Source organism: Lynx rufus, unplaced genomic scaffold, assembly GCF_022079265.1.
Source record: "Lynx rufus isolate CCGP_SWC_20201006 ecotype Redwood Valley unplaced genomic scaffold, mLynRuf1.p SCAF_2, whole genome shotgun sequence".
Classification (NCBI taxonomy): Eukaryota; Metazoa; Chordata; class Mammalia; order Carnivora; family Felidae; genus Lynx; species Lynx rufus.
In genome coordinates, this window is record NW_025814834.1 from 214,869,405 (window position 1) to 214,891,313 (window position 21,909).

General features: G+C 56.2%; 1 protein-coding gene across 1 annotated transcript; it reads left to right on the top strand.

Annotated features, from left to right (window-relative positions):
• Window positions 1-253: 253 nt before the first annotated feature.
• CUNH1orf127 (chromosome unknown C1orf127 homolog) lies at window positions 254-20,234 on the top strand. Its single transcript, XM_047082399.1, is given in 15 exon segments — window positions 254-258; window positions 452-480; window positions 3,888-3,896; window positions 3,899-3,979; window positions 4,194-4,225; window positions 5,528-5,668; window positions 10,617-10,701; window positions 12,098-12,296; window positions 12,384-12,567; window positions 12,686-12,702; window positions 15,697-15,824; window positions 16,479-16,599; window positions 16,601-16,691; window positions 17,321-17,419; window positions 20,064-20,234. Coding segments are annotated over 15 exon segments (1,392 nt in total).
• Window positions 20,235-21,909: the final 1,675 nt, after the last annotated feature.

Sequence of the window (21,909 nt, forward strand, 5' to 3'; positions counted from 1 at the left end):
CCCCCCGTGAAACACCACGGTTGGACTTCATGACCTCCAGGACCTTTGCCACTCAGTGTGGTCTCTGAACCAGTAGCACAGCATCACCCGGGAGCTTGACAGAATTGCCGAACCCCAGGCCCTACCTCGATGCTACGGAATCAGAATCTGAACTTTAAAAAGATTCCCCCAGGTGATTTGTGGCACACTGACGTCTGAGAAACCCCACCCTAAGACGTTTGGCCTCTAACCTTCTCTGAACTAACACCTCCGCATGGGGTAAAGGGCCCCTTCAGGTTTGACAACGTGACTCCTCCATGCCCCTACCTAACCGGTCCACTGAAGTGAGGCTGGGCCGAGAAATTCTTCCGTCCTTCTCAGAAGTGTTTTCTTGTTCGACAGATAAGGTCAAGTGCCTCTGAGACTACATGGCCTGTGGATGCCCAGGAGAGATTGGGAGAGTTTGAGGCAGATGGCTGAGCAGAATTCTGCACTTGCCGGGTAGGGAACAGTTGTTGGCTGGGTAGGTCTTCGCCTAGGGAGAGATGCCTGCCCGGATACCTCATCCCAGGTGTCCCCTGTCCCCTGCCCGGGATGCTCCTCCTCCATTTCTCACCCCTGGTTCCTTCCTGTCACTCACATCTCTGCTCAAAGGCCACCTCCCCAAGAAGCCTTCTTGACTCTCCGTCTAACATAGTCCCCGCCCACCCCCAGTCACAACCTCACCCTATTTGCCCCTCAGAACTCACCACTGTTTACAATGATCTTCTACGATTTTTTTTTAATAATCGTTTTTAAGTTTACTTATTTATTTTGAGAGAGAAAGAGTGTGCACACGCAGGGGAGGGACAGAGAGAGACGGAGAGAGAGAATCCTGAGCAGGGATCCCACGCTGTTACCCTGTCGAGCCCAACGCGGGGCCCAATCCCACACACCACGAGATCATGACCCGAGCCGAAATCAAGAGTCAGACACTCAACTGACTGAGCCACCCAGGTGGGCAGCCCCCAAAATGATCCTTTATGACCTTTTGTTATCTGTGCTCCCCCCACAGAGGGTAGCTCTGGGCAGGCAAGGCCCCACGTTTCCGGTTTATTGCTGTATCTCCAGAACCGAGAACACAGCCTGGTACTTAGTAGACACTCAATGAACGTTTGTTGAATGAATAAACAACCTGAAGCCCTAGAAGAAACGCCCATCTGGTGCTGATATGTTTCAAAATCTAAATCACCCAGAAAAATAAATAGATGTGGGGCCAAAGGGCCCCAAAGGGCCAAAAGTTTTTTTTTTATTTCGTTTTTAATGTTTATGTATTTTGAGAGAGAGAGAGACAGAGTGGGAGTAGGGGAGGGACAGAGAGAGAAGGAAACACAGAATCTGAAGCAGGCTCCAGGCTCTGAGCTGTCGGTACAGAGCCCAACGCGGGGCTCGAACCCACGAACCATGAGATCATGACCTGAGCCGAAGTCGGACGTTTAACTGACTGAGCCACCCAGGCGTCCCAAAGGGGAAATTTTTACATATCTGAAGTGGGAAACCACCTCAGGCTTGGTGAGGGAACTGCTTACCCGAAATAGCAGAACACAGGGACATAGGATCACAGAAGCCTTTCAGCCGTGGGCTTGCCAACGGAAGTAGGAAGGGGGTGGGTACCACAGGTGATTACCGGGAACCTTCTGGAGGGAACAAGAGTAGAGAGATGTGCACATTGCCCGCTTTCCTCTGTGTTCTCCACCGTGGGCACCGCAGCACAGGCCCTAGAAATACCTCTTCTCTTTTGCACAGAAAGAGATATCGAGCAGAGAGGCTTTTCGATCTCTCTCAGAGACCGGGAAAATCTCCCAGGGCCCCCTTAAGGATTTTTAGGGAAATCCTTAAAGCACTTTCTGGGACTGGTGGAGCCTAAATCTGTCCTGGGAGGGCCAGCTGCCCGATGGCCAGCCAACCCATGAAGCCTTGGGAGCGGCATTTATGTATTAAAAGGCCACTTTTCGAGGAGAAATGCCGTGGATACATTAAGCTGTCGCCTGTTCTTTGGAGAGCCATTATTAATGGAAAACAATAGATTAATAGTTTTAAAACGCTTGTTCAATAAGTAATTTTTATGGCTCTGGATAGAGCCCATTAAACATTTCTGTGTGTTATTATAAAGAAGTTTTAAGCGTAAAATCATAAAGTCAATAATCAGAGAATTAGTCACAGCGGCCAGCCACAGGCCATTAGTTTTAGGCACTGTCAGAGACACCTGTGGCTTTCGCTGGAGAGTTTTCCTTTCACGGCAGTGCTTAGCAGTGCCAGGTGGGGACAGAGAAATGACGGTGCCTGCTGCCTTCCATAAACTTGAGGGGACAGCAAGCAGGTGTGAGCAGCGGGATGCCAGGCAAATATTTACAAAGTGCAGACGTGAATGCAAAACTAAAATGATCCAGGTCAATTTGCACATCCAGGCTGAGACACTTTATTTCCCCAGTGATCTCCTACCTTTCAGAGCCGCCCTCTGCCAGAGGCACGGCCTTGATCTCTTGCTAAAGATAGAGGTGGAGGCTGCATGCTTTTAAAAGGAACACATGTCACCAGAGAATCCCCCGCATAAAGGCTTCCAGGACTGTTTTCTGAAATAGTGTCTCCATCTTCCACCAAATACAGAATTGAGTCAAGAATTTGAAAATGAAACTGTGAGCTTAAAAAAAAAATTTAAATGTTTATTCTTGAGAGAGAGAGAGAAAGAGAGAGAGAGCAGGGAAGAGGTGGGGGTTGGGGGGTGCGGGACGCAGAATCCAAAGCAGGCTCCAGGCTCTGAGCTGTCAGCACAGAGCCCGACACGGGGCTCGAACCCACAAATGGCAAGACCATGACCTGAGCTGAAGTTGGATGCTTAACTGACTGAGCCACCCAGGTGCCCCCAAACTGTGAGCTTTTTTTTTTTTTTAATATTTGTTAATGTTTATTCATTTTTGAGAGACAGAGAGACAGAGTGCGAGTGAGAGAGGGGCAGAGAGAGAGGGAGACACAGAATCTGAAGCAGGCTCCAGGCTCCGAGCTGTCAGCACAGAGCCCGACGCGGGGCTTGAACTCACAAACTGTGAGATCAGGACCCGAGCCGAAGTCGGATGCTCAACCGACTGAGCCACCCCGGCGCCCCCAAACTGTGAGCTTTTAAAAGTGACTTTGAAACAAAATCATGACAAAAGCAACACAAGATAATTACGGAAACTAGAGAAAACCCGAAGAAAACAATAAAAGGGACCCGTAATCTCTCTACCCAGAACGTGGGCCTCATTGGGAAGATGACATTGGCACAAAGACTTGAAGGAGATGGGGGAGTGAGCCGTGCAGGTATCTAAAAGAAGGGAGCTCCAGGCAGAGGACTCAGTCAGTGCAAAGGCCCTGAGGCAGAAGGATGCCTGGCCTGCTTGCAAAAGGGCAGAGAGGCCAGGGTGGCTGGAGCGCAGGGAGGGAGGTGAGGAAGTAGAAGTGGAGGTCAGGGAGGTGAGGGGCAAATCACGTGGGGCCTTCTAGGACCTTGGCGTTTCCTCGGGGTGAAAAATGGGGGTTTGAGCAGAGGCGGGACATGATCTGAACGAGTGTGGAAAAAGAAGCAAACGGCTGCTATGTGGAGTACAGACCGTTAGGGGCTCAGGAGGTAAGGGAGATGGTTGCTACAGAAACCCAAGCCGGGGACCAGAGTGGGGAGAAGGAGTGAGCTTCTAGATATGTTTCGAAGGTAGAACTTTAGGATTCCCTGCTGCTCTGTACCTTTTCAGCCCTGTCCTATTCCTACTGTTTTCCTCTACCCCAGATAAGGGACTTCGAGGTTTACATCTGGGTGTCTGAGATTTCTGAGATTCCACTTGTAGAAAAGTGGCCTCTACAGGCTCAACCACACTTCTGTCCTTTGCTTATCGTAGGGACCTGGAGGGCCCCAACCACCTGAATTCTTTTCTTACCCAATGTGGCTACTTCCTGTATCCTGATCCTGACGGTGACTTTGTTTTTGTTTGCTTTTTTTAATTGATTAAAAAATTTTTTTATGTTTATTTATTTTTGAGTGAGAGAGAGAGAGAGAGAACGAGCAGGGGAGGGGCCGAGAGAGCAGACAGCAGAGAGCCCGATGAGGGGCTTGAACTCACGAACGGTGAGATCATGACCTGAGCTGAAGCCAGACACTCAACCGACGGAGCCACCCAGGCGCCCCGGCGACTTCATATTTTGAGCTCAATACTCAGCCTGCTTCGTGCAGAAGGAGGTGGGTTTGGGAAAGATCAGGCTTTGCTGATGTCTTTCGGGAAGCTTCCACTCAGGGAGACAAAAAGAGCTAAGTATGAGTGCAGACGTCAAGAAAGGGAACATTGTATCATTATTCCTTCCTAGACACAGAGTGGGGAGAGACAGAAGAGAGGGGCCAAGCCCAGGCTCTGACCTCTCAGAGTCTGGGGCACAGACTGCCAGGCGCGTGAACCTACATCAGAGACTGCCTCCTCCAGGAAGTCTTCCTGGTAGTTGATCACCTCTGTGCCTTGAACCTGCTTCTATCATGGCACCTGCTGCCCTGATTGATAACAAATCTCCTCCCACAGCTGTCTCTGGCTGGATCTGGGGTGCCTTGGGCGGGGAGGGAGGGGGTGGGGCACGCCCACAGCGTTGGCCTTTGGGCCTGGCACATAGTTGGGGCTTAGTCAGTGCTTAATAAAGTGAATAAGTGGTGCGGCCAGATTCGCAGAAGTTGATTGGCCTTGGCGCTGATGGAGCATAAGCCTCAGGGCCCCTCACTTGCACCGGCCCCTTAGGTGCTCACAAGACCATGACTGTAAAGCTGGCAAAAGAGATTTTTATATTCTTTTTCCTTAAGAGGCCCTTCCCCCAAATTGCCCGAGCTCCAGGCGCCGCACGGCCGGGAGCCTACCCAGGGAAGGTGCAGAGAGGCGGGATTTGGGGGCTGGGGTCCGAGGGCTGGGCTGATGCCAGTCGGTGGGGGAGCGGACTCTTTTCCCTGACGGAGCCCGGAGTGTCTCCCGAGGGGGTCGCGGTGGGGGGAGCGATCCCAGGACCTAACCTTTCCTTCTCTTTCTCTTCCTTTCTTCAGTTGCTTCCTCTTCCCACCAACCCATTGGCTTAGTCGCTGACCTACTCTGAGCCTCACCTGCCTCATCATCAAATGGGAGCAGGGAAGCCTACTTTAGGAGTCATCTGTGGCGGTCGAGGAAGGTCAGGCATGAGCAAACATTTGGTGCCTGTCAGGGGATGTTCGGGCACAAGCTCTGGTCCTGTCTGCCCAGGCTTGGCCTTCCTGAAATCTGCAAACGTTCCCCAGCCCCGAGGGCTTCCCGGTGGGGGCTGCGCTGCGGGAACCCAGAAGCCAGACCCAGGTTCCCAGGCCCGACAGCCTCGGTCTCCCTTCCCAGCCCTCTTCCTGACACCTTCCCGGCTGCCAGCCAGTTGACGTGAACCGTACTTGCTGTGAATAGTCACTGACCTATAATTGCAGCCCTATGAACTGTGTTTTCCTCTTCCATTTGCACGCATGAATTTTTGCCCTCCTTCCAGAAAGCAAAATTACAGGTTGGAAATCAGAATATTTCAAACAGGGGTGAGAAGGTTGGAGCAGAGCGTCTGCTTCATCATGAAGTGTCCAGTGTTAACGTCCAGGCTGGGCCAGGGGGGCGTCTCCTGTGGGCCCACGTTCGTTCAAGTAACAGGCTCAGGGGGCCCAGGGGACACGGCGGGGCGACATCCCAGACTGGGCTTCTCTCCAAAGGCCACGGCTCCTGAGCCTTCAGACGTGGTCCGGCAGAGGGGTGGCAGCTGGAGACGCACCGTGGCCTTGCTCTCCCGCAGGCATTCGTGGGCACCGGCCGGGTGCCCGGTCCCCCTGGGCTTTGTCTGAGCGAGTTGGGATGGGATGCGCGGGGGGGGGGGGGGCAGGTGTGTTCAAGGTGTCTGAACTGGCTGGCATGGGAGCCAGCGGGAGCACTGGGGCTGTCACCGAAGCTGCAACATTGTGCCCTCGTGTTCTCGATTGCTCGATTGAAAAAAAAAAAAAATGGCTGGTCTGGATACCCCTTCTTGACTGGGGTGAAGTCAAGGAATTGTAGTCTTTTAGCCATAAAAGGACCTCAGATGCAATCAGGTGCAGTGTCCCTACTTTAAAGACCAGGAAATGGAGGTTCCCCCCAAGGTGAGCTCCTTCCCTGCTTTGTGGGCTCCTTGCGTCAGCTTGTCAGCTTTCTCTCTAGTCCTGCGGGAGTCTCTGTGAGCTAAACAAGACTTGGATGGGTGGGTGGTTACAAATGCAACCACAGCACAGAATTGTACTCGTGTCTTTATTTAGCAAATACTTTCAAGGCACCTGCTCTGTGCTGGGCACTGTTCTAACTCCTTTGCAAATATTAACTCACTGCATCTCCATAGCGATTCTGAGCAATGGGTGCTATGATTATTGCCATCCTACAGATGGGAGAATGAAGCGGAGGGATTAGGAGGCATGTGGAGGAGGCGGGCTGTGAGGCAGGCAGAGCTGTGGCGGGGCCACAGCCGAGGCGGGCACAGGCTCCCACCCACCCTGCTCCCCCCGCCCCCCCCCCCGGTCCCTCCCCCACTCAGAAAGGCAGCCTCCACTCCACCCCAGCCCCATCTGGCCAGCCTTTCCAACTTTTCACGAGAAACTGGAAATCCATAATTGTATGTGAGCCCTTCTGATGTTAAAAAGTTGACTTTAATCTTGTAAACATGAAGCGGCTCCAGAAGGGAGCCCCACTTCTGGGGTGCCCCCAGGCCCGGTGACCTGAACTCCTCCTGGCTTGGGGCCTGGGCTAATGGGCAGACTGCTTGGCTATTCCTCTGCCTCCCAGTCTTAAGGAGCAGGACTTTCTCTGCCCACTTGCCTGGTGTTGGTCCTCCTAAGAATCTACCCCAGGATCCCCAAGCTTTGCCCACAGGGGACGACTTTTGAAGTTTCCGGGACGGGTCACTTCTCCCCCTGCACCGGGTCTGTAATTCTGGGAGCCACCGCCAGGGGGACGGTGTGGCCAGAGTCACCGGCACCGGGCCGGGTTATTGAGAAACGCAGGACCCGCCTCTGGCCCAGGCGCCTGCTTTGCCTCCAACGGTCTTCCTTAGAAGCCGCGATGTCCATCCAGCTTCCTTCGCCAAGCGAGGTGTGGGAGCCCGCAGTGGCCCCACGTCCCAGAACATGGACACAGAGAGGTGGGCAGCAGGCACGAGAGAGAAGACGGGTCTCTGCTGCCCTGGCCCCCCTCCCCACCACTGAGAACCTCATCGAATTGACTGATTCATTCCCGGTGACTTCTGCAGCCGCTGCTTCCGTGCCTGCACCTTGAACTTGCATTAAGTTTTAATTAAAGCCGTTTCACCGGCCTTGCCCTTGGCTAAATGCAGCTGTGGGCACAGGGCACATAGATATTTAATACTCTGCCTCTCCCCGCTGAAGGCGCAGGGTGCCCAAGGGTGTACCCGAGCCGTGCCCGCTAGCAGCGATCGCGCTCTTGCTTAAGTGTGCCCACAGGCCCCGAGCGGGAGGCCGGCAATAACTATTCATTGCCCTGGGTTAAGTGTGCCCAGGGGCACCCGTAAACTCAATGCAGTGATTAGCGATTGCTCCCAGTGAAGGCTGCCCGAGGTCCTGCGGAATGTCCTCGGCCCTAAATATAGCCTCCGCGTGGGGCCTTAAAGGGCAAGGTGCCGATCGCAAGTTCCCCTCCTTCTGGAAGCAGAATCGCTTCTCTCCTTAAAGCCTGGCCTCCGAGGGCTTCCCTGCCTTATTCCAGGTTGCAGCGGAGGGACGGGACGTGGGAGTAGCGGGCGGGCTCTGGTGGGGGCCCAGGGAAACGTCGCACCCTCTTCATTGCTCTCACCACACCCCGTTCCAGCGTCTCTGCTGCCCAAGTGAAGGGGGCACCTCCAAGGACAGGGAGACCCAGGGGCTCGCGGGGCGTCCTGGGGGCCAAGGGGGAGCAAGGCTGGGCCACCGAGGAGACCGCGCCGGCTGGGGTCTCCTCCCACCTGCTTCTTTTTGCTATTATTATTTCCATCCTATAGATGGGAGAATGAAGGCCCAGTCTGTCCCTGCCTCTGGAGGAGTTGGGGGTGGGCTGGGGAGGGTGTTGTTGAGGCCACTCCGTCCCCCGGGCCTCCCCTCCCCAGCTTGTCGGGGCAGGCGTCGGTCAGGTGCTGTCCGAGGGACCCTCCGTGGGTCTGTGACTCCCTCCCTGCCCAGGTCTGAAGCAAACGAAAGGGGGCTGCAGCAAGGAGAGAAAAGTGGGAGAAGAGCTGGAGTGGAGGGTGAGACCATGGCTGCAACAGGGGCTCCAGGGAAGGTTCTCTGCTCTGCCCTCACTGGCACCTTCCTCCCCATCTGCGAAATGGGCAGAATGGTGCCCCCCCATGGGGTGGCTACAGGGCTCATGGGCAGTATGGTGACCAGCCATCCCGGTCTGCCTGGGGCTTCCCTGAAAGTCCCACCGCAGGGGAACCCTCTCGGCCCCCGGGGAGCCTGGGGTGGGTGGGTCACGCCTAAGTACGGTACCCTTGGCGGGCACGCCAGGCCCGCCGCCGCACTCTCTCCACCCTTCATTGCTGGACCCGAGAAGGGAGGAGAAAGGGCAAGGGAGGAAAACAGGTAGGAGGGGCCGAGAGACGGCGCTGATGGGAAGTGGGTCCCGAACCGTGTCTGTGCTGTGCACACCCGCTCTTGGCCCCGCCAGCTGTGCCTGGGATCCCAGCTGCCCCCTTGGCCGGCCCCAGGGTGGCAGCTGAGGCAAGACATTTTCCCTGGGTCTGTTGACACTTGAGTCCCAGAACATAAATGATTTTCTTGTCTTAATGAGCAAACAACCCAGCCGGCAACGCTCTCTCGCCGGCGTCCTGCTGAGGTAATTGCCACGCTTATGTGCTCAGGCAGAAATGTTTACTCGCTCACCTTTGCTAACCGCTTGCCAGGAACCCTTGCTCTCTCTTTGTTCGCAGTCTCCCTGACACTGCCCCTGGGAAGCGCCAGTGGCCAGGTAGGTGGGGCAGGAGCAAAACGTTCTAGAAGGCTCTGCCAGGCCCGGCGCTCAGGGACACTCCAAGGCAGGAGGCTCTGACTTCTGTTTTCCTTTGGACGGGCCTGGTGGACAGTGCCAACTTTTCTTGGGCTCGTGTCTTGGCAGCTGAAACTGGATGCTTCGCCTGGTGCCCTCCGGGCAGAGCCCTGAGGCCATCCGGGAGGAACTCTGAGGAGGGGTCCCGGCTTTGGGTGGGAGGCTGGCCAGGAGGCTTCCGAGGTCCGTCTCATGCTATGACTCTCTCCGAAAAGTCTCCAGTGACGGGGAGCTCATTCCTTTGTGAGGCCGCCTGGTTCCACAGGGCACACGCTTCCCTCCAGCTGATCCTAAGTCTGTTGTCAGCAGCCTTCTGGAAGGACCTGGCCCTTTCTCATTTTATATCCTTTCGAGTATTTGAAGTCAGCTAGCTTTCCCTTCCTCGAGTCCGCCCCTGAATTCCTCCTGCCAGTCCTTCTAGGATGGGGTCTGGGGACTCCCTCCTGTCCGCCCCCCCCCCACCATCCAGGCGCCCACCTTTATTCAAGACCCCCATCGGCGATGTCCACAAGCACACTGCAAATGGATCGGAGCACAGGACCCCAGTTATGCCTGGCTGGACGGAGTATGGACTGCCTGTTCGGCATCTGTCGCCCGTAGGGGTAACAGCACATCCATTCTTTCTCATGTGTGCTGCACAACGTTCCTACTACGGGCCAGCAGCTCCTGCAAGGTGCCTGCTTCCCTCCGGTGTAAGGAGTGCAAGCGTCTAGGTTGCCTTCCTCCCCGACTGGCCTGCTGCCCTGCTTCCTGGTCCCGCCCTCCCCCCCCTTGGCCCCGTCACCTTCCCAAGTGTCCCCTTAGTGCGCCTTCTCCTGGGCCCCCTAGCGACCGCGTCTCCTTGGCCTGACTGTCCTGCTTCTCCAGACCCCATGACTGCTGTTCCTTCGAGGGTTGCTCCTGGCTTCTCTGAAAGATGCCAGGCACGGAGACCACCACTGTCATCACCCGAAGGCCAAGGCGAGACCTTCTTCCGAGGCGGGAGGTCAGTGGCGAGCGTCAGTCCCGCCAGGCTGGGGGGTGGGGGGCGGATCTCGTGGCCTAGCGCCCTCGGAGCCGCCGTTGGGGGGCAGCTACGAGGCCTCAAAGAGCAGTTTGCCGCCCCTCCGGTGCCAATTCAAAGGTCCACCTGGGAGACCGGCCAGATTTAGGCAGGCAGCTTAGAAAATTGGGCTCCATTAGCGTAAAGTGCTCCGCACGGCAGATGAGGGGCTCCTGTAATCACGCACTCAGCCCGTCCTGATCGCGGTGGCAGGAGCGTAATTATCATCTCTTTAAATAGCCCAAAGTTGCCGTGTAAGAGAAGATGGCTCACGTGACATTTGCTCGGAGCTCGGTTCCTGCTAAAAATATCCGGGCTAAATAATATTTCCTGGTGGCACTGGAGCAACGGTCCCTGACCTGAGCTGGGTGACACTTGGGGGTTTAGGCCGCAGGCCAGTCCCCTGTGGAGGGAGTTTGCTTCTGGAAGTTCAGAGGCCACTGCGGCGGGGGGGGGGGGGGGGGGGGGGGCCGGGGGGGACACTTCTGCCTCACCAGGTGCTCAACACCTCCGAGGGTCTCCTGCCACTCTAACTGGTGAACGGCTTCTATGCCTGTTTTCTAGAAGATGCTTGCCCACCGGGTAAGACCCAGGAGCGCCCCTAAATCCACCCTTTCTGGATTCGTCTCTCTCTCGTCCCGTCCCGTCTGTGTTCCTCCCTCCTCTGGACACCTTATCCCCAGGGCCCCACCCCACTTCGCCTCTTCGTCACCCCAGCCTTGACTGTGCCTCCCTGGATTGCTTGGGACAGAGAGACTTTTGCTGTTCCGGAAGGTATGAATGTGTATGGAGTACGGGTTGGGTGTAGAGTATGGATGAAAAGCGGAATCTTCTACTAGAGGCCTCCAAACCCGGGGACTCTTCTCTCCTGGGAGGTCCCGTGATCGGCTCCAGGGGGCCTGAGAATAAAGACAGGAGAAGGTCTGCACCTGTCAGCAGGCCCTCTGGGGCTCCGCGATCCCTCAGTGGTTGGGAACCCGATCCAGACCCTGTGCGTAATAACTACTTCGTTCAGCCTGGGGTGTCATATAGAGAGGCTTGGAACCTGGATGAGTACTTCCTACCTCTGGGAAGTTTAAATTCTAAGGAACTCTGTTTGCAACATTGGGTGGATCAAAGGCTTCATCCTGTGTGGGTAGATCAGAAAGGACTAAGACTTGACATCTGATAGAATTTTATCGTGGCCCAAAGTTCACGATGGAGCTCTGGTGATTTTAAGGCACTGGGGAGGGGCCTCGCCAAGCCCCCAAACACCTCTTTCCTTATCCATGATGCTTGAAGCCCTTTATTTGGAGACAGGTGCTTTCATTTAGCCACTGAAGCGCGGGCTTTTTTTTTTTTTTTTTAAATTTTTTTTAACGTTTATTTATTTTTGAGACAGAGATAGAGCATGAATGGGGGAGGGTCAGAGAGAGAGGGAGACACAGAATCTGAAACAGGCTCCAGGCCCTGAGCTGTCAGCACAGAGCCCGACGCAGGGCTCGAACCCACGAACTGTGAGATCGTGACCTGAGCTGAAGTCGGACGCTTAGCCAACTGAGCCACCCAGGCGCCCCCGCAGTGCGGGCTTAAAACGCCCCCATGAGGAGGGCGACACACGAAATTCTTGCTAAAGTGTAAACAATTGATCCGAGCTTTGTTTCTTAAGAGCAGCTCTGGTGAGGAAGGGGCACCAGGTCGCTGAAGCTAAAGGCGGTCTCTGTGGAGACATTTCTGCAGCTTCCGAGGGGCAGGCTTGCTCCCGGCATCTGCTTCCTTATGGGCCTTCCCGGATGGTGGGGTCCGTCCCTGGGTCTTGGGGAGGGCCTGTTTCTTCCCTTCCACCCAGCCACCAAGTAATCTCACGTCGCCGATCAGGAAAGCGCACTGTGCTGGCCACGGGACATCAACCCCCCCCTGAGGTCCTGGAACCGCCCTTTTTGTCTGCATACCTGCGAAGTGTGTATTTTTCTGTGTCCCGTGACCTTCCCCATTCCAGAGTCAGAGGCCTTACTCGACATCCCAACGCAGAGACTGGGTCTGGTCAAAGAAGGTTGCCACGTGGAGGAAATCCTGAGCTTGGTGGCAAGGGTGCTGCGGGTCCAGTTCAGCATCTGTCATGACAGCCGTCCTCGCGTCTTCTGGAAGCCCCTCCTCCTTTGGGCCACTGACGCCACGTGGAATCAGAGACCTGGAAGGCGGGGCTGTGGGGCCAGCTGAAGACGGACCTTGGCCACTTGTGCCCCTGGGGCCTGACACTCCTGTCAGGGCGCCCCCCCCCCCAGGAGGACGGCGGCCGTGGGGTACAGGATGCACCCGGCCACGCGCAACTCACTCTTCGTCGCCCCACACCAATGCCAGGAGGCCCAAGAAGCCTCTGGAATGCAGGCTGTCTGTAGGGTAGCCCTGGAACGGGCGAGATGGCTGCCCCCGTCCCCTGGACCGTGGAGAGCTCCTCCCAGCGTGTGGGTGAGCGAGTCACCATGGGGGTGCGCCTCCCGGTAACAGGACACGTCACCCGAGCCCTCTTTGCCTGGCCCTGTGATTCCTTCTCCTGTGACAAGCCTTCCCTTTCTGGGCCTGCCAGGTCTCACACCCGATGCGGTAAGCGGCGTCGGGCACGCTGGCTGCAAGTGGTCCGGGAACAGGAGGGGCCTGGGAGCTGAGTGGTGATGTGGCCACGGGCCCTGGACCCAAACTGCCGGGGCGTGGGGAGGGGCACATCAACTGCTCAGCTGGTTGCAGGACCTCGGCGAGTCACTTAACCCCGCGGAGCCTCAGTGTTTTCATCTGCAGAGTGGGAACACGGGTGCCCGTGGGGGAGGACGGGGTTAGGAGCTCAGCAGGGTTCCTAGCACGAGGTGATCCATTTTCATTTTGACCTGTGTGGGCTCCGCGCCTCAGCTCACTTACCAGACGGATCGGGCTCTTTGGCAAAGACGCGGCGCGGCTTCTTAATCCAGGACGAATGCTCTTCTAAGCATGGGGTGTGTCCTCTGTGCCAGGACGCCGGGACCCGCGTCTTGAAAGGGGTCTTCGGTGACGGCACGGCCACCAGACAACCTGCCATTTGCAAAACCACCAGGAGCAAAGCCCATTGAAATACAGCATAAGGAAATACACATAATTCGCAAATGATGTCGATCACTTTCATCTTAGACTTCACAACTGTCCTCAATAGAAGACAGACGTGAAGGAGATTTAACACAGATGTGCAGAGTGCAAGAATGCCCCGTTACCAGGATATGATGTTTCGGTGCTGCATAAAAATGTAATTATATTCAGAACTATATTTAAAGATTAAAAGGGGACTGCCTACCACATCTAGCCCCAAACTCAGAATTAGAAACAAAGGAAAAAAGCGGGGTGGGGGATGAGCTCTAACAGCCTGCTAAGAATGGAAATGTTTCTTGAAAGTTTTTACACATTTTGGCTGTCTTTATTTTAACAGTTTCCTGCAGCAATGACATTGATTTTTGGAAAGGGAGGGCTAGATTTTATCTGACACATATTCACTAAGCACTTGCCTGTGGGAGGGGCCTGTATGAGGCTGGTGGGGGGGTGGGAACAGAGGCCACCGGGTCCACAGCCCTTGCTCTCCAGCAGCGTCCAGTCTGGAAGCGGGAGGAAAGAAATGTCCAGAGAGTTATAAGGGAGGGCAGGCAGGCCTGGGGGGAGAGGACAAGGACCAGATGACCTTTGCCCCTGGCTTTGAAGAGAGGGTAGATTCTCTAGTAAATAAAATACAAAAACAACTCAGCAATGGCAATAACATCTTAGGAAGACTTTTTGGCCTCTCCGGAAAGATTTACACGGGGAAAGAATGTTCTCTGCCTCATTTTATTAATTTAATATCAGCAGCCAGAATGAATCTCCCCTCTCCCTGGCTCCCAGCGTACCTTCCCTGCACCTCCCCTGTAGCTTCTAGGTCTTTCTATGCTTGTTACGGTTATCGGTGCACAATCCTGTGTCTCCCTCTCGTATGGGAACTCTCTGAGGTCAAGGACTGTGTCCTGTTCAGCATTTTATCCTTCGTGGGACTACCACACCGCCTTCCCCTTGGTAAGCACTTAATAGATGCCCGTTGGACTATGTTTTCACCAGGAATTTTAAAAACACGTTTCAGACAAAGAACATTTCTCTGTGAAAATATATGACTAATGAGCTGGAATATTAATGTACCAGGATTGCCTAAGCACTCAGTGGTTACAGAGTCTTTTCCATCCCCGCCCCCCCACCCCCTCCAGAGTGAAATATAGGAGAAATCCTCATTATTTAATATCACAGATGTCAAGGGCAGTGGAAGCAATGGGCTGTCCAGCTTGGAGAAGAGAAACCAGGAGGGTGGTTAAGAGAAAGCTGTTTGACATTTTAAAGCAGAGGTTCTGACAAAAATGCCTCTAGGGGTCAGGCAGGGAGTATAAATGAGTGAGGGGAAGAGAGCCGGTGGCCCAGGTGACAGTGCTGAAGGCCAGGGAGAGGACACTGGTGGAAATGCCGGTGAGCGGGCAGACCCCGGGCCCCACTAAAGAGAGGAAGTCGTTCTGCTTAGCTGCAGCCCATCCTTGCCTCGTCAGGGAGGCAGGCCAATGCGGCCAAATCTTCTGTTTTCCCAGGAGAAGCTGGTTACATTTTCTCAGTTCACCTAAAAAAATATTTAAAACGCGGGCACCTGGGTGGCTCAGTCAATAAAGCGTCCAACTTCAGCTCAGGTCGGGATCTCACGGTTCGTGGGTTCGAGCCCCGCGTCAGGCTCTGTGCCGACAGCTCGGAGCCTGGGGCCTGCTTCCGATTCTGTGTCTCCCTCTCTCTCTGCCTCTCCTCCGCTCTCACTCTGTCTCTCTCTGTCTCAAAAATAAAGCAACATTAAAAAAATAATTTAAAAAAATAGAAAATAAAAAAATATTTCAACCCCTCTGCAGGCTAAACCAAACGTGTCTGAAGGCATAAGCCAGAACCAGCAAGCTCTAACCCAGCAGTTATCAACACGGGGTGTATTTGTGCCTCCCGGGGGGACGTTTAGCGATGTCTGGAGATATTTCTGATGCTACCAGCATCTGGTGGGTAAAGGGCAGGGGTGTTGCTGGACATCCCACAGTGCTCAGGAGCCTTTGTCACAGCAGAGAAGGATCTGGCCCAGGATGTCAATAGTATCGAGGCAGAGTCTGCTTCTGTGTGGTTCTTGGGGCTGGGGCCACGTATTTGGCCCTCGACTAGCTCACAGATGCAACCGGGAGGTGGCATCATACAGGGGTGGGACTTGGGACCGGCTGGTCTTTACAGAAAACTTAAAATTCTGTGATTCGGTTTCAAAAGAGATTTTGACATTCGCATATGCTCAAAAAGGACTCCAGGTTGAAGGTCTGTGAAATTCGGCCGGTGGGGGCAGTTCCTAACCCAGTGCTTGAATCTGAAGCTCCCAAGCCTCTATTTTCCCATCTGTAGGAAGGTGGCATGGGTGACCCTTTCACCAGGGGGCTGGGGAGGATCTTGGCCCTTTGGGAGAGCTGACTCCTGCTTCCTTTCTGGAAAGTTCTAGAAGGTTGTTGTCTGCTTGAACTGTCACTCTGAGGTCTGCTGCCCCTCCACCATCCCCAGGAGGGACACCCTTCCAGCAGGAAGGCCACCTGCTTCCTCTCCCCAGTTCTAATCTGCGGGATCCGCCGCCATGGGTGGCCTCTGGGAAGGGCTTTGTCAGAGCTTTGCTCTCAAGCCTTCTGATGCCGGTCTGTCACCTGGCCTCGCTGCTACAACTTCCTCTGAAGGGCTCCATCCTGGCGAGGCGTTGGTGGACCCAGCCAGACGTGATACCTCCCCCCCCCCCCCACTTTCACCGCCATTATTCCAAAAGGAGCCGCGCTCTGACCTCCGCCCAAGTCTTCTCCTCAAATTCAGAACGGTCCCCAGAGAAAACAGGGCCCCTAAGAGCTCCCACCTGAGGTCCGCCCCCCTCCAGCTGTCCTGCCTGGTTCACAGCCCCCAGGGCCTTGAGACCAGGCAAAAGGAGGTGGCCGGTAGGGTCCGCAGCTGTGCACACAGAGGGGAACCAAGGCCTGCCTCAAAGACCTTGTGGCTGGAGCCTGGGGCCAGGCCTGGAGTACCAGCCTGAGGGCGCAGTTCCCACAGGCTGTCTCTGGCCTGCTGTCCTCAGCAGGGCCTAAGCTCACATCCCTTTATTTATGATGCGCTTTCTCTCTCCACTGCTCTCTCGCTGAAGAAGGGGCTTGGACCATTCCTGCAAATAGCAAAGCCTATGGAAGAAGAATGGTCCCCAGGTTCCCTCGAGGAAGGTGGACTTACCTGGACATGCCCCACCTTCAGCTGCTCTGTCCTTAGAGTCCATGGGAGCTGTCCAGGCCAGCCCCGGTCCCCTTGTCCAGTCTTCCCAGCCCCCACAGCCCTGACCACGCATTGTTCTCAGACATCTCCCCTCCTCAGCTCCTCTCTGGGGTCCAAACAGTCCAAAGTGTTCCTGGTCTCAAGGCCATCCATTTCCATGACATCTAGGAAGTATGAGGCCTGAGCAGAGCTTTGCCGGGTCACCAGGAAGTCCCCTCCTGCTGGGAATATTGTCAGGGGGGATGTGGCTGCCAGTTAGCCCCGGCGAGGGGGACCTGGCCGGGCCAGCCAGGAGGTCCGCCTTGACGAGGTTGATGACCAGCCCAGCTGAAGAGGCCTTGGCTCCCCGTTGTTGCCCCAGAGAGCCCCAGAAGATGTCCTCCACAACGGAGGCCCCAGGGCCATCCAGGAAGGAGGCTAAGGGGCACCTCGGACCAGCTCAGGACACAGCAGGGCCGGGACTCGCCCCCCTGGCTGGGAATGGACGCCACAGTCACTGCCCTGCCGTGAGCACTCCCAAGGCATGATGGCAGCGGCCAGGCCCAGTGCCCGTCTGAGGGCCCCAGGCCCCGAGCCCCCGGGGAGGCACAGGGTGGGCCCAGCAGGCCCCCGGCCAGTTCTTCCCGCTGAGCAGCTACCGGTCCGGGACAGCTCTTCTGGAGATTTCTCTGGCCTGCACCTCTAAGAAGCCGGCAGCTCCATTGGAGGCAGGGTAATAGTGAGCCTGAGGCCTCGAGTCAGCCCCTGGCCGGCGGAGCAGGCCGAGTGGGGCGTGGTACCTGCATCCAGCAAACTCAGAGCCCATGGGCCCCCACAGACATTTCCCGGTCCAGCCTGGCTGAACCCGGAGACCCTTTCTGTTGACCAGGGGATGCTCTAGCAGGAGCCCGCAGAACCCACATGGGCAACCAGTCCCGAAAGTCACAGGGCTTGTGAGCTTCAGAAAAACGTGGAGGGGCTTCTGAGAGGCCCCCTGGCTGGGGTGAGTCCTGGGAGCGGCCCAGGGGATGCCAAGTAAAAGGAGTGGGGGAGGACGATATTTGGGCATGCCTCCCACCTGCCGGGACCTCCAGCACTGGTTTGCGTGCCCTCTCACCATTAAATGTGGTGAAGCATGGGCCGGGGGCGGAGGGCAGCAGTTAGGGGGTAGGAGTGCAAGCTCTGTAGCAGGCTGCTGGGGGTCAAGTCTTGGTCTCTCCACTCTTTGGCTGTGTGACCTTGGGCGAGACACTAACCTCTCTGTGCCTCAGTGTCCTGATCAGTCAAATGTGGGGGTGGGGGGCGGGTGATAATACTTGGGGCTGGGAGGACGTGGACGCGAAGTCTCGGGCGCGGGCCCCTGCACACAGCATGTACTCAGAACCCGTGAGCCATCCCTGGGGTCACCATTCCTGCCGTTCTGGCAAATCAGAGCAGCCACACTGCTGGGCAACCAGGCCCAGGTGGAGGGCGTGTTTGCTTGTTCCAGGAGAGCATAGAAGCCTCCAGCCACGGCTCAGACATTCTGGGGTGGGGGAGGGCTGGGTGATGATAAGATCCTACAGGGTGAGACGCCCTCCCCTGGGCCTCAGGGGCCGTGACCCTGGGTCTCTAAAGGACCCCATGAGAGGAGAACGGGGAGCCTTACTGCTTTGGTTCCGTGACTCACTGTGCCCTGCCTCCCGTTCCCATGGCAGCAGCTGATACCCCACCGGCTTGGATCACTCGGGTGACCCCCGTTGACCTCCAGGGAACACCGGGGTCCCACGTTTCCTGGCCCAGAAGCCCAGCTGTGGCCCGAGCGGGAGCAGCACAGGGGGTGGTTCCCTGAGACGGTGGCACTCCCTCCCCCCCCCCCCCCCCAGTCTGTCGCTGGAAGTGGGATTTGAAATACAGCCAAGGAGAGGGGGCCGCGGACAACGCCCGGAACGCAAAACAAATAAATAAATAAATAATCAGGGTTGTCTTGGCTGATAAACGGTCTCTACCTCCAGGACGACTTCTCCCCGCTGCCCGCCCCCCCCCCTCCTTCCTCCTTCTCCGGGCAGATCCATCCCAGGCAAAAGCTTAATAGCCCCATTTAAGGCTTTTCCTTTTCACCACGGACTTGAGCTGCTCCTGCCATTACGAGGTTTTCAGCTTCTCTCTGAAATCAAATTACTGACTCCATTTAATTTTTTAAAAGCTCGGATGATTTCCCTTCTTGAATCGGAGCCGTGACTCCAAGGCCAACCCCCCACCCCCACCCGCCCTGCCAGGCGGTTCCCCTGTGGGCAGCCGCTGCCCAGGGACGGCGGCCCCCAGGCCAGGGCGAGCCTGACACCTACAGGGGAAGCCAGCGAGAGGAGGCCCCAGGCTGCCCCCCCCACACCTGGCTGGGTGGTCTGGCCTGGGGGGGTTAGGGTGGGGGGGAGAAAGAAGCCTGAACTCCCCTAGGCTGGGATCACCTCACTGGAGCCCGTGGCTTCCGGGCTAGAAGACTTCAGGGGCTGGTGGGAAAGGGGGTTAGAGCCCAGCGCTGATGTTGTGGGCCCCCTGTCACCTGGTTCCCCAGACCCCCACCTGCCTTCGCATGGTGCATATCACGGACCCCATCGCTGGGCAAATGTTGATGGAGTGCATTCTCTGTTCCAGAGCTGGGAAGGGAACGGTGAATTGGACAGAGAAGGTCCCTCACATGGGAACGAAAGTTCTAGCGGACTCGCGTGTGTGGGAGAGCGTGGGCTTATGTGTGAAGGGGGGGGTGGTGGATGGAGACTGACCGTAAATCCACTCATGGCCGATTTCAGATGACACGATGTGCTCGAAGAGACGAAAATACGCCGCTTGGATGGAGGGTAGGTTGGGGCGGGGTGGTCAGGACGGCCCCTCTGAGGGGGCATCCAGACAGAGGGACAGCAAATGCAAGGGCTCTGAGGAGGGCTGGAGGGACGGAAAGAAGGCCACGGGAGCTGGCGGAGTGAACAGGAGGAAGTGGAAAGGACGAGGAGGCACGCAGGAGCCCAGATTTTATCCTGGCTTTAAAAAAAAAAGCTGCAAAGTGGACATCAGAGGGCAGGGGCGGCCGAAAGGAACGGAGGAGGGGGGCCCTGGCTGACAGAGGCCAACCCACCCCGCTGGAAGGAAGGGTGACTCAAAGGGCCCCTCTAGGGGGGACATCAGATGACTCCGTGAAGGTGGCTGCAGGTGATGTTTGAGATGCCCGCAGTCTCTGTTTCCTGGCCCCCCCATCTCCCTCCTCCCCTTCCCCACCTCTGCTGAACCACCCAGCTTCAGGGCCTCGAAGACCAGGGCCCCGCCCCCGCAAGACAGTCCTATAAACCGGGGCTGACCCTTTACCAAGTCCTCCACATGTTTAACCACCCGGCGCCCTTGGAGACGAGACAAAGGGAACGGAGTTAATGAAATCGCCAGCCTTTACCTGGCATAAATGGCTCTCCCCGCAGCGGGCAGCGAGCTGCGAGGCTGAGAGGATCTGGGCACTTGGCCCAGCTCAGCGGGCTGCGCAGCTGGAACCAAGCACTTCACTTCTCCTCTTTCCCCTCGCTCCGCTCCGCACCGACTCAGAACCGGGACAGTCGTGTTTAGTTAGAAAGCGCTCGCTCGAGCTTCTGGGGAGTCTCCCGTTCTCCCACAATCCGGGACAGCCCCAGAACCACGCCTGCCCAGGGCTCCGGATCCGCCAGGGCCTGGATGGCACCTGTGCCCAGTCCCAGTGCCGCGTGTGCATGCGTACGAGGGTTTTCCCAGCCATGGGGGACCTCCAGCTGTCCCGTGGAGACCTTCCAGGTCTACAGCAGTCATCTCTTTACTGCTGATCTCTCTGTGGCCACTGAGATCCTGGCAAGGAGTGGTTCTTTCCCTCCAGCTCAGCCTCCCGCTGGGCAGGATCTCAGATAGTCGGGGATTCGGGGTGGTCAGACACCGTGTGACTCCCTGCCCTCAGTAGCTTGGGTCCCCATCTTTTTCACCCCACGGCTGTGTGTAAATTTCAGGGGCTGGGACGATTTATTGCCCTTCTGTCCTGTTACACGGGGCAGCCACGATCCAGTTTCCTTTTTGGGGTTTCCTCCCCGAGCACAAAGCCTGTTTTCATGCCCTGTAACATCCAGGCTCGTTGTTGTTTCCCTCGTTGAAGGTCTTGAATTCCCAGATTTTAGGCGCTCCCACGGCAGACTTCTTCAACCACTGCATGCTTTTCTAGCCTTAGCTGCAAGTCTCTGTTGGGTATTTGAATATTACTTAAACTGGAATTAGAGTCATCAACTTAGTAATCCTTCAAATTACTGCATTGCCGGAGAGGCAGTGTGGTGGTAAGGGCTCTTTCTGAGTGTCCTGCCCAAGCCGTGTGACCTTGAGCAAGTCAGTTCATTTCTCTGAACAACAGGCCGAAACAGGGAACAGGAGTGGGTGGCAGGGAGGTTCAGCCCGGGGGGACGGTAAATCAAGAGTCCCCAATGTGGCTCTGTAGAACCCCTCACCCCTTAGGGTCCATCCTCCTAGGCACAGCCTAGCCCTGGACCACCGCCCACATCTCTGCTGCTCCCGGGTCTGGTTTCTGGTGGTGGAGGCCACCAGCGACATGAGGCCAAGCCAGGGGTGTGGGGGGGGAACAAGATGGGACAATATGGACAGACACTCTCTTCCGCGTAGCTGGCCAGAGCCCACCCCTACCTTGGTCCACAGGTGACCTCCCACCAGCTCCTTACTCCTCTCCCAATGCCCGGGCCGAGCTGTCCTACACCCCAGATCTCAAAGCCCTCAGAACAACAGTTCTCCAAGTGGGGTCCCCGGACCAGTAGCATCAGCATCACCTAAGGAATAGTTAGGAAAGCCAATTCTTGGTCTCCATTCCGGACCTGCAGATCCTGAAACACAGGGTGGGTGGGGCCCGGCAGTCTGTTTTAACAAGCCCTCCAGGTGAATCTGATGCACACGGAAGCTGAGACCACTCACTGCTTGGGAGAACCTGTGCCAGGGACAGCAACCCTCCATCCAAATAAGACAATTCCTCTGCCTCCGTAATAATAGCCACACTGGACATTTCTACAGCTTCCAGGTGCTTTCCATCTTCCTCTGCCCAAAGCATCGAGCTCCAACCCTCTGAGGAAGAGAGGAATTGCTCTTCCCATTTTAGAGAGGAGTAAACTGAGGCTCAGGACCTTGCCCAAGGCCACACAGCTAACAGCTGGTGAACCAGGGCTCGAACCCTGGCCTCCTCCTCACTCCAAGGCAAGGGCTCTCTCCTGGACGCCTTGGGTTTCTGGGGCTCCTTAGACCAATGAAACAAGCACAAGTCCCATCAACCAGAGAGGAAATTCCCCCTTCCAGCCCCCTCTCCCCAATTTCCAGTTGCAAACCCCGGAGAGAGCATCCGGGAAACATAAATTTTGCCTGGCGGCTGAGAGCTCTGAAAGGAGTCACACGTCAGGGAGATGGGACTTTATTTCTCAATGAAATAGCCTTTTTATGGTTGGAATAAAAGTGCCAGCG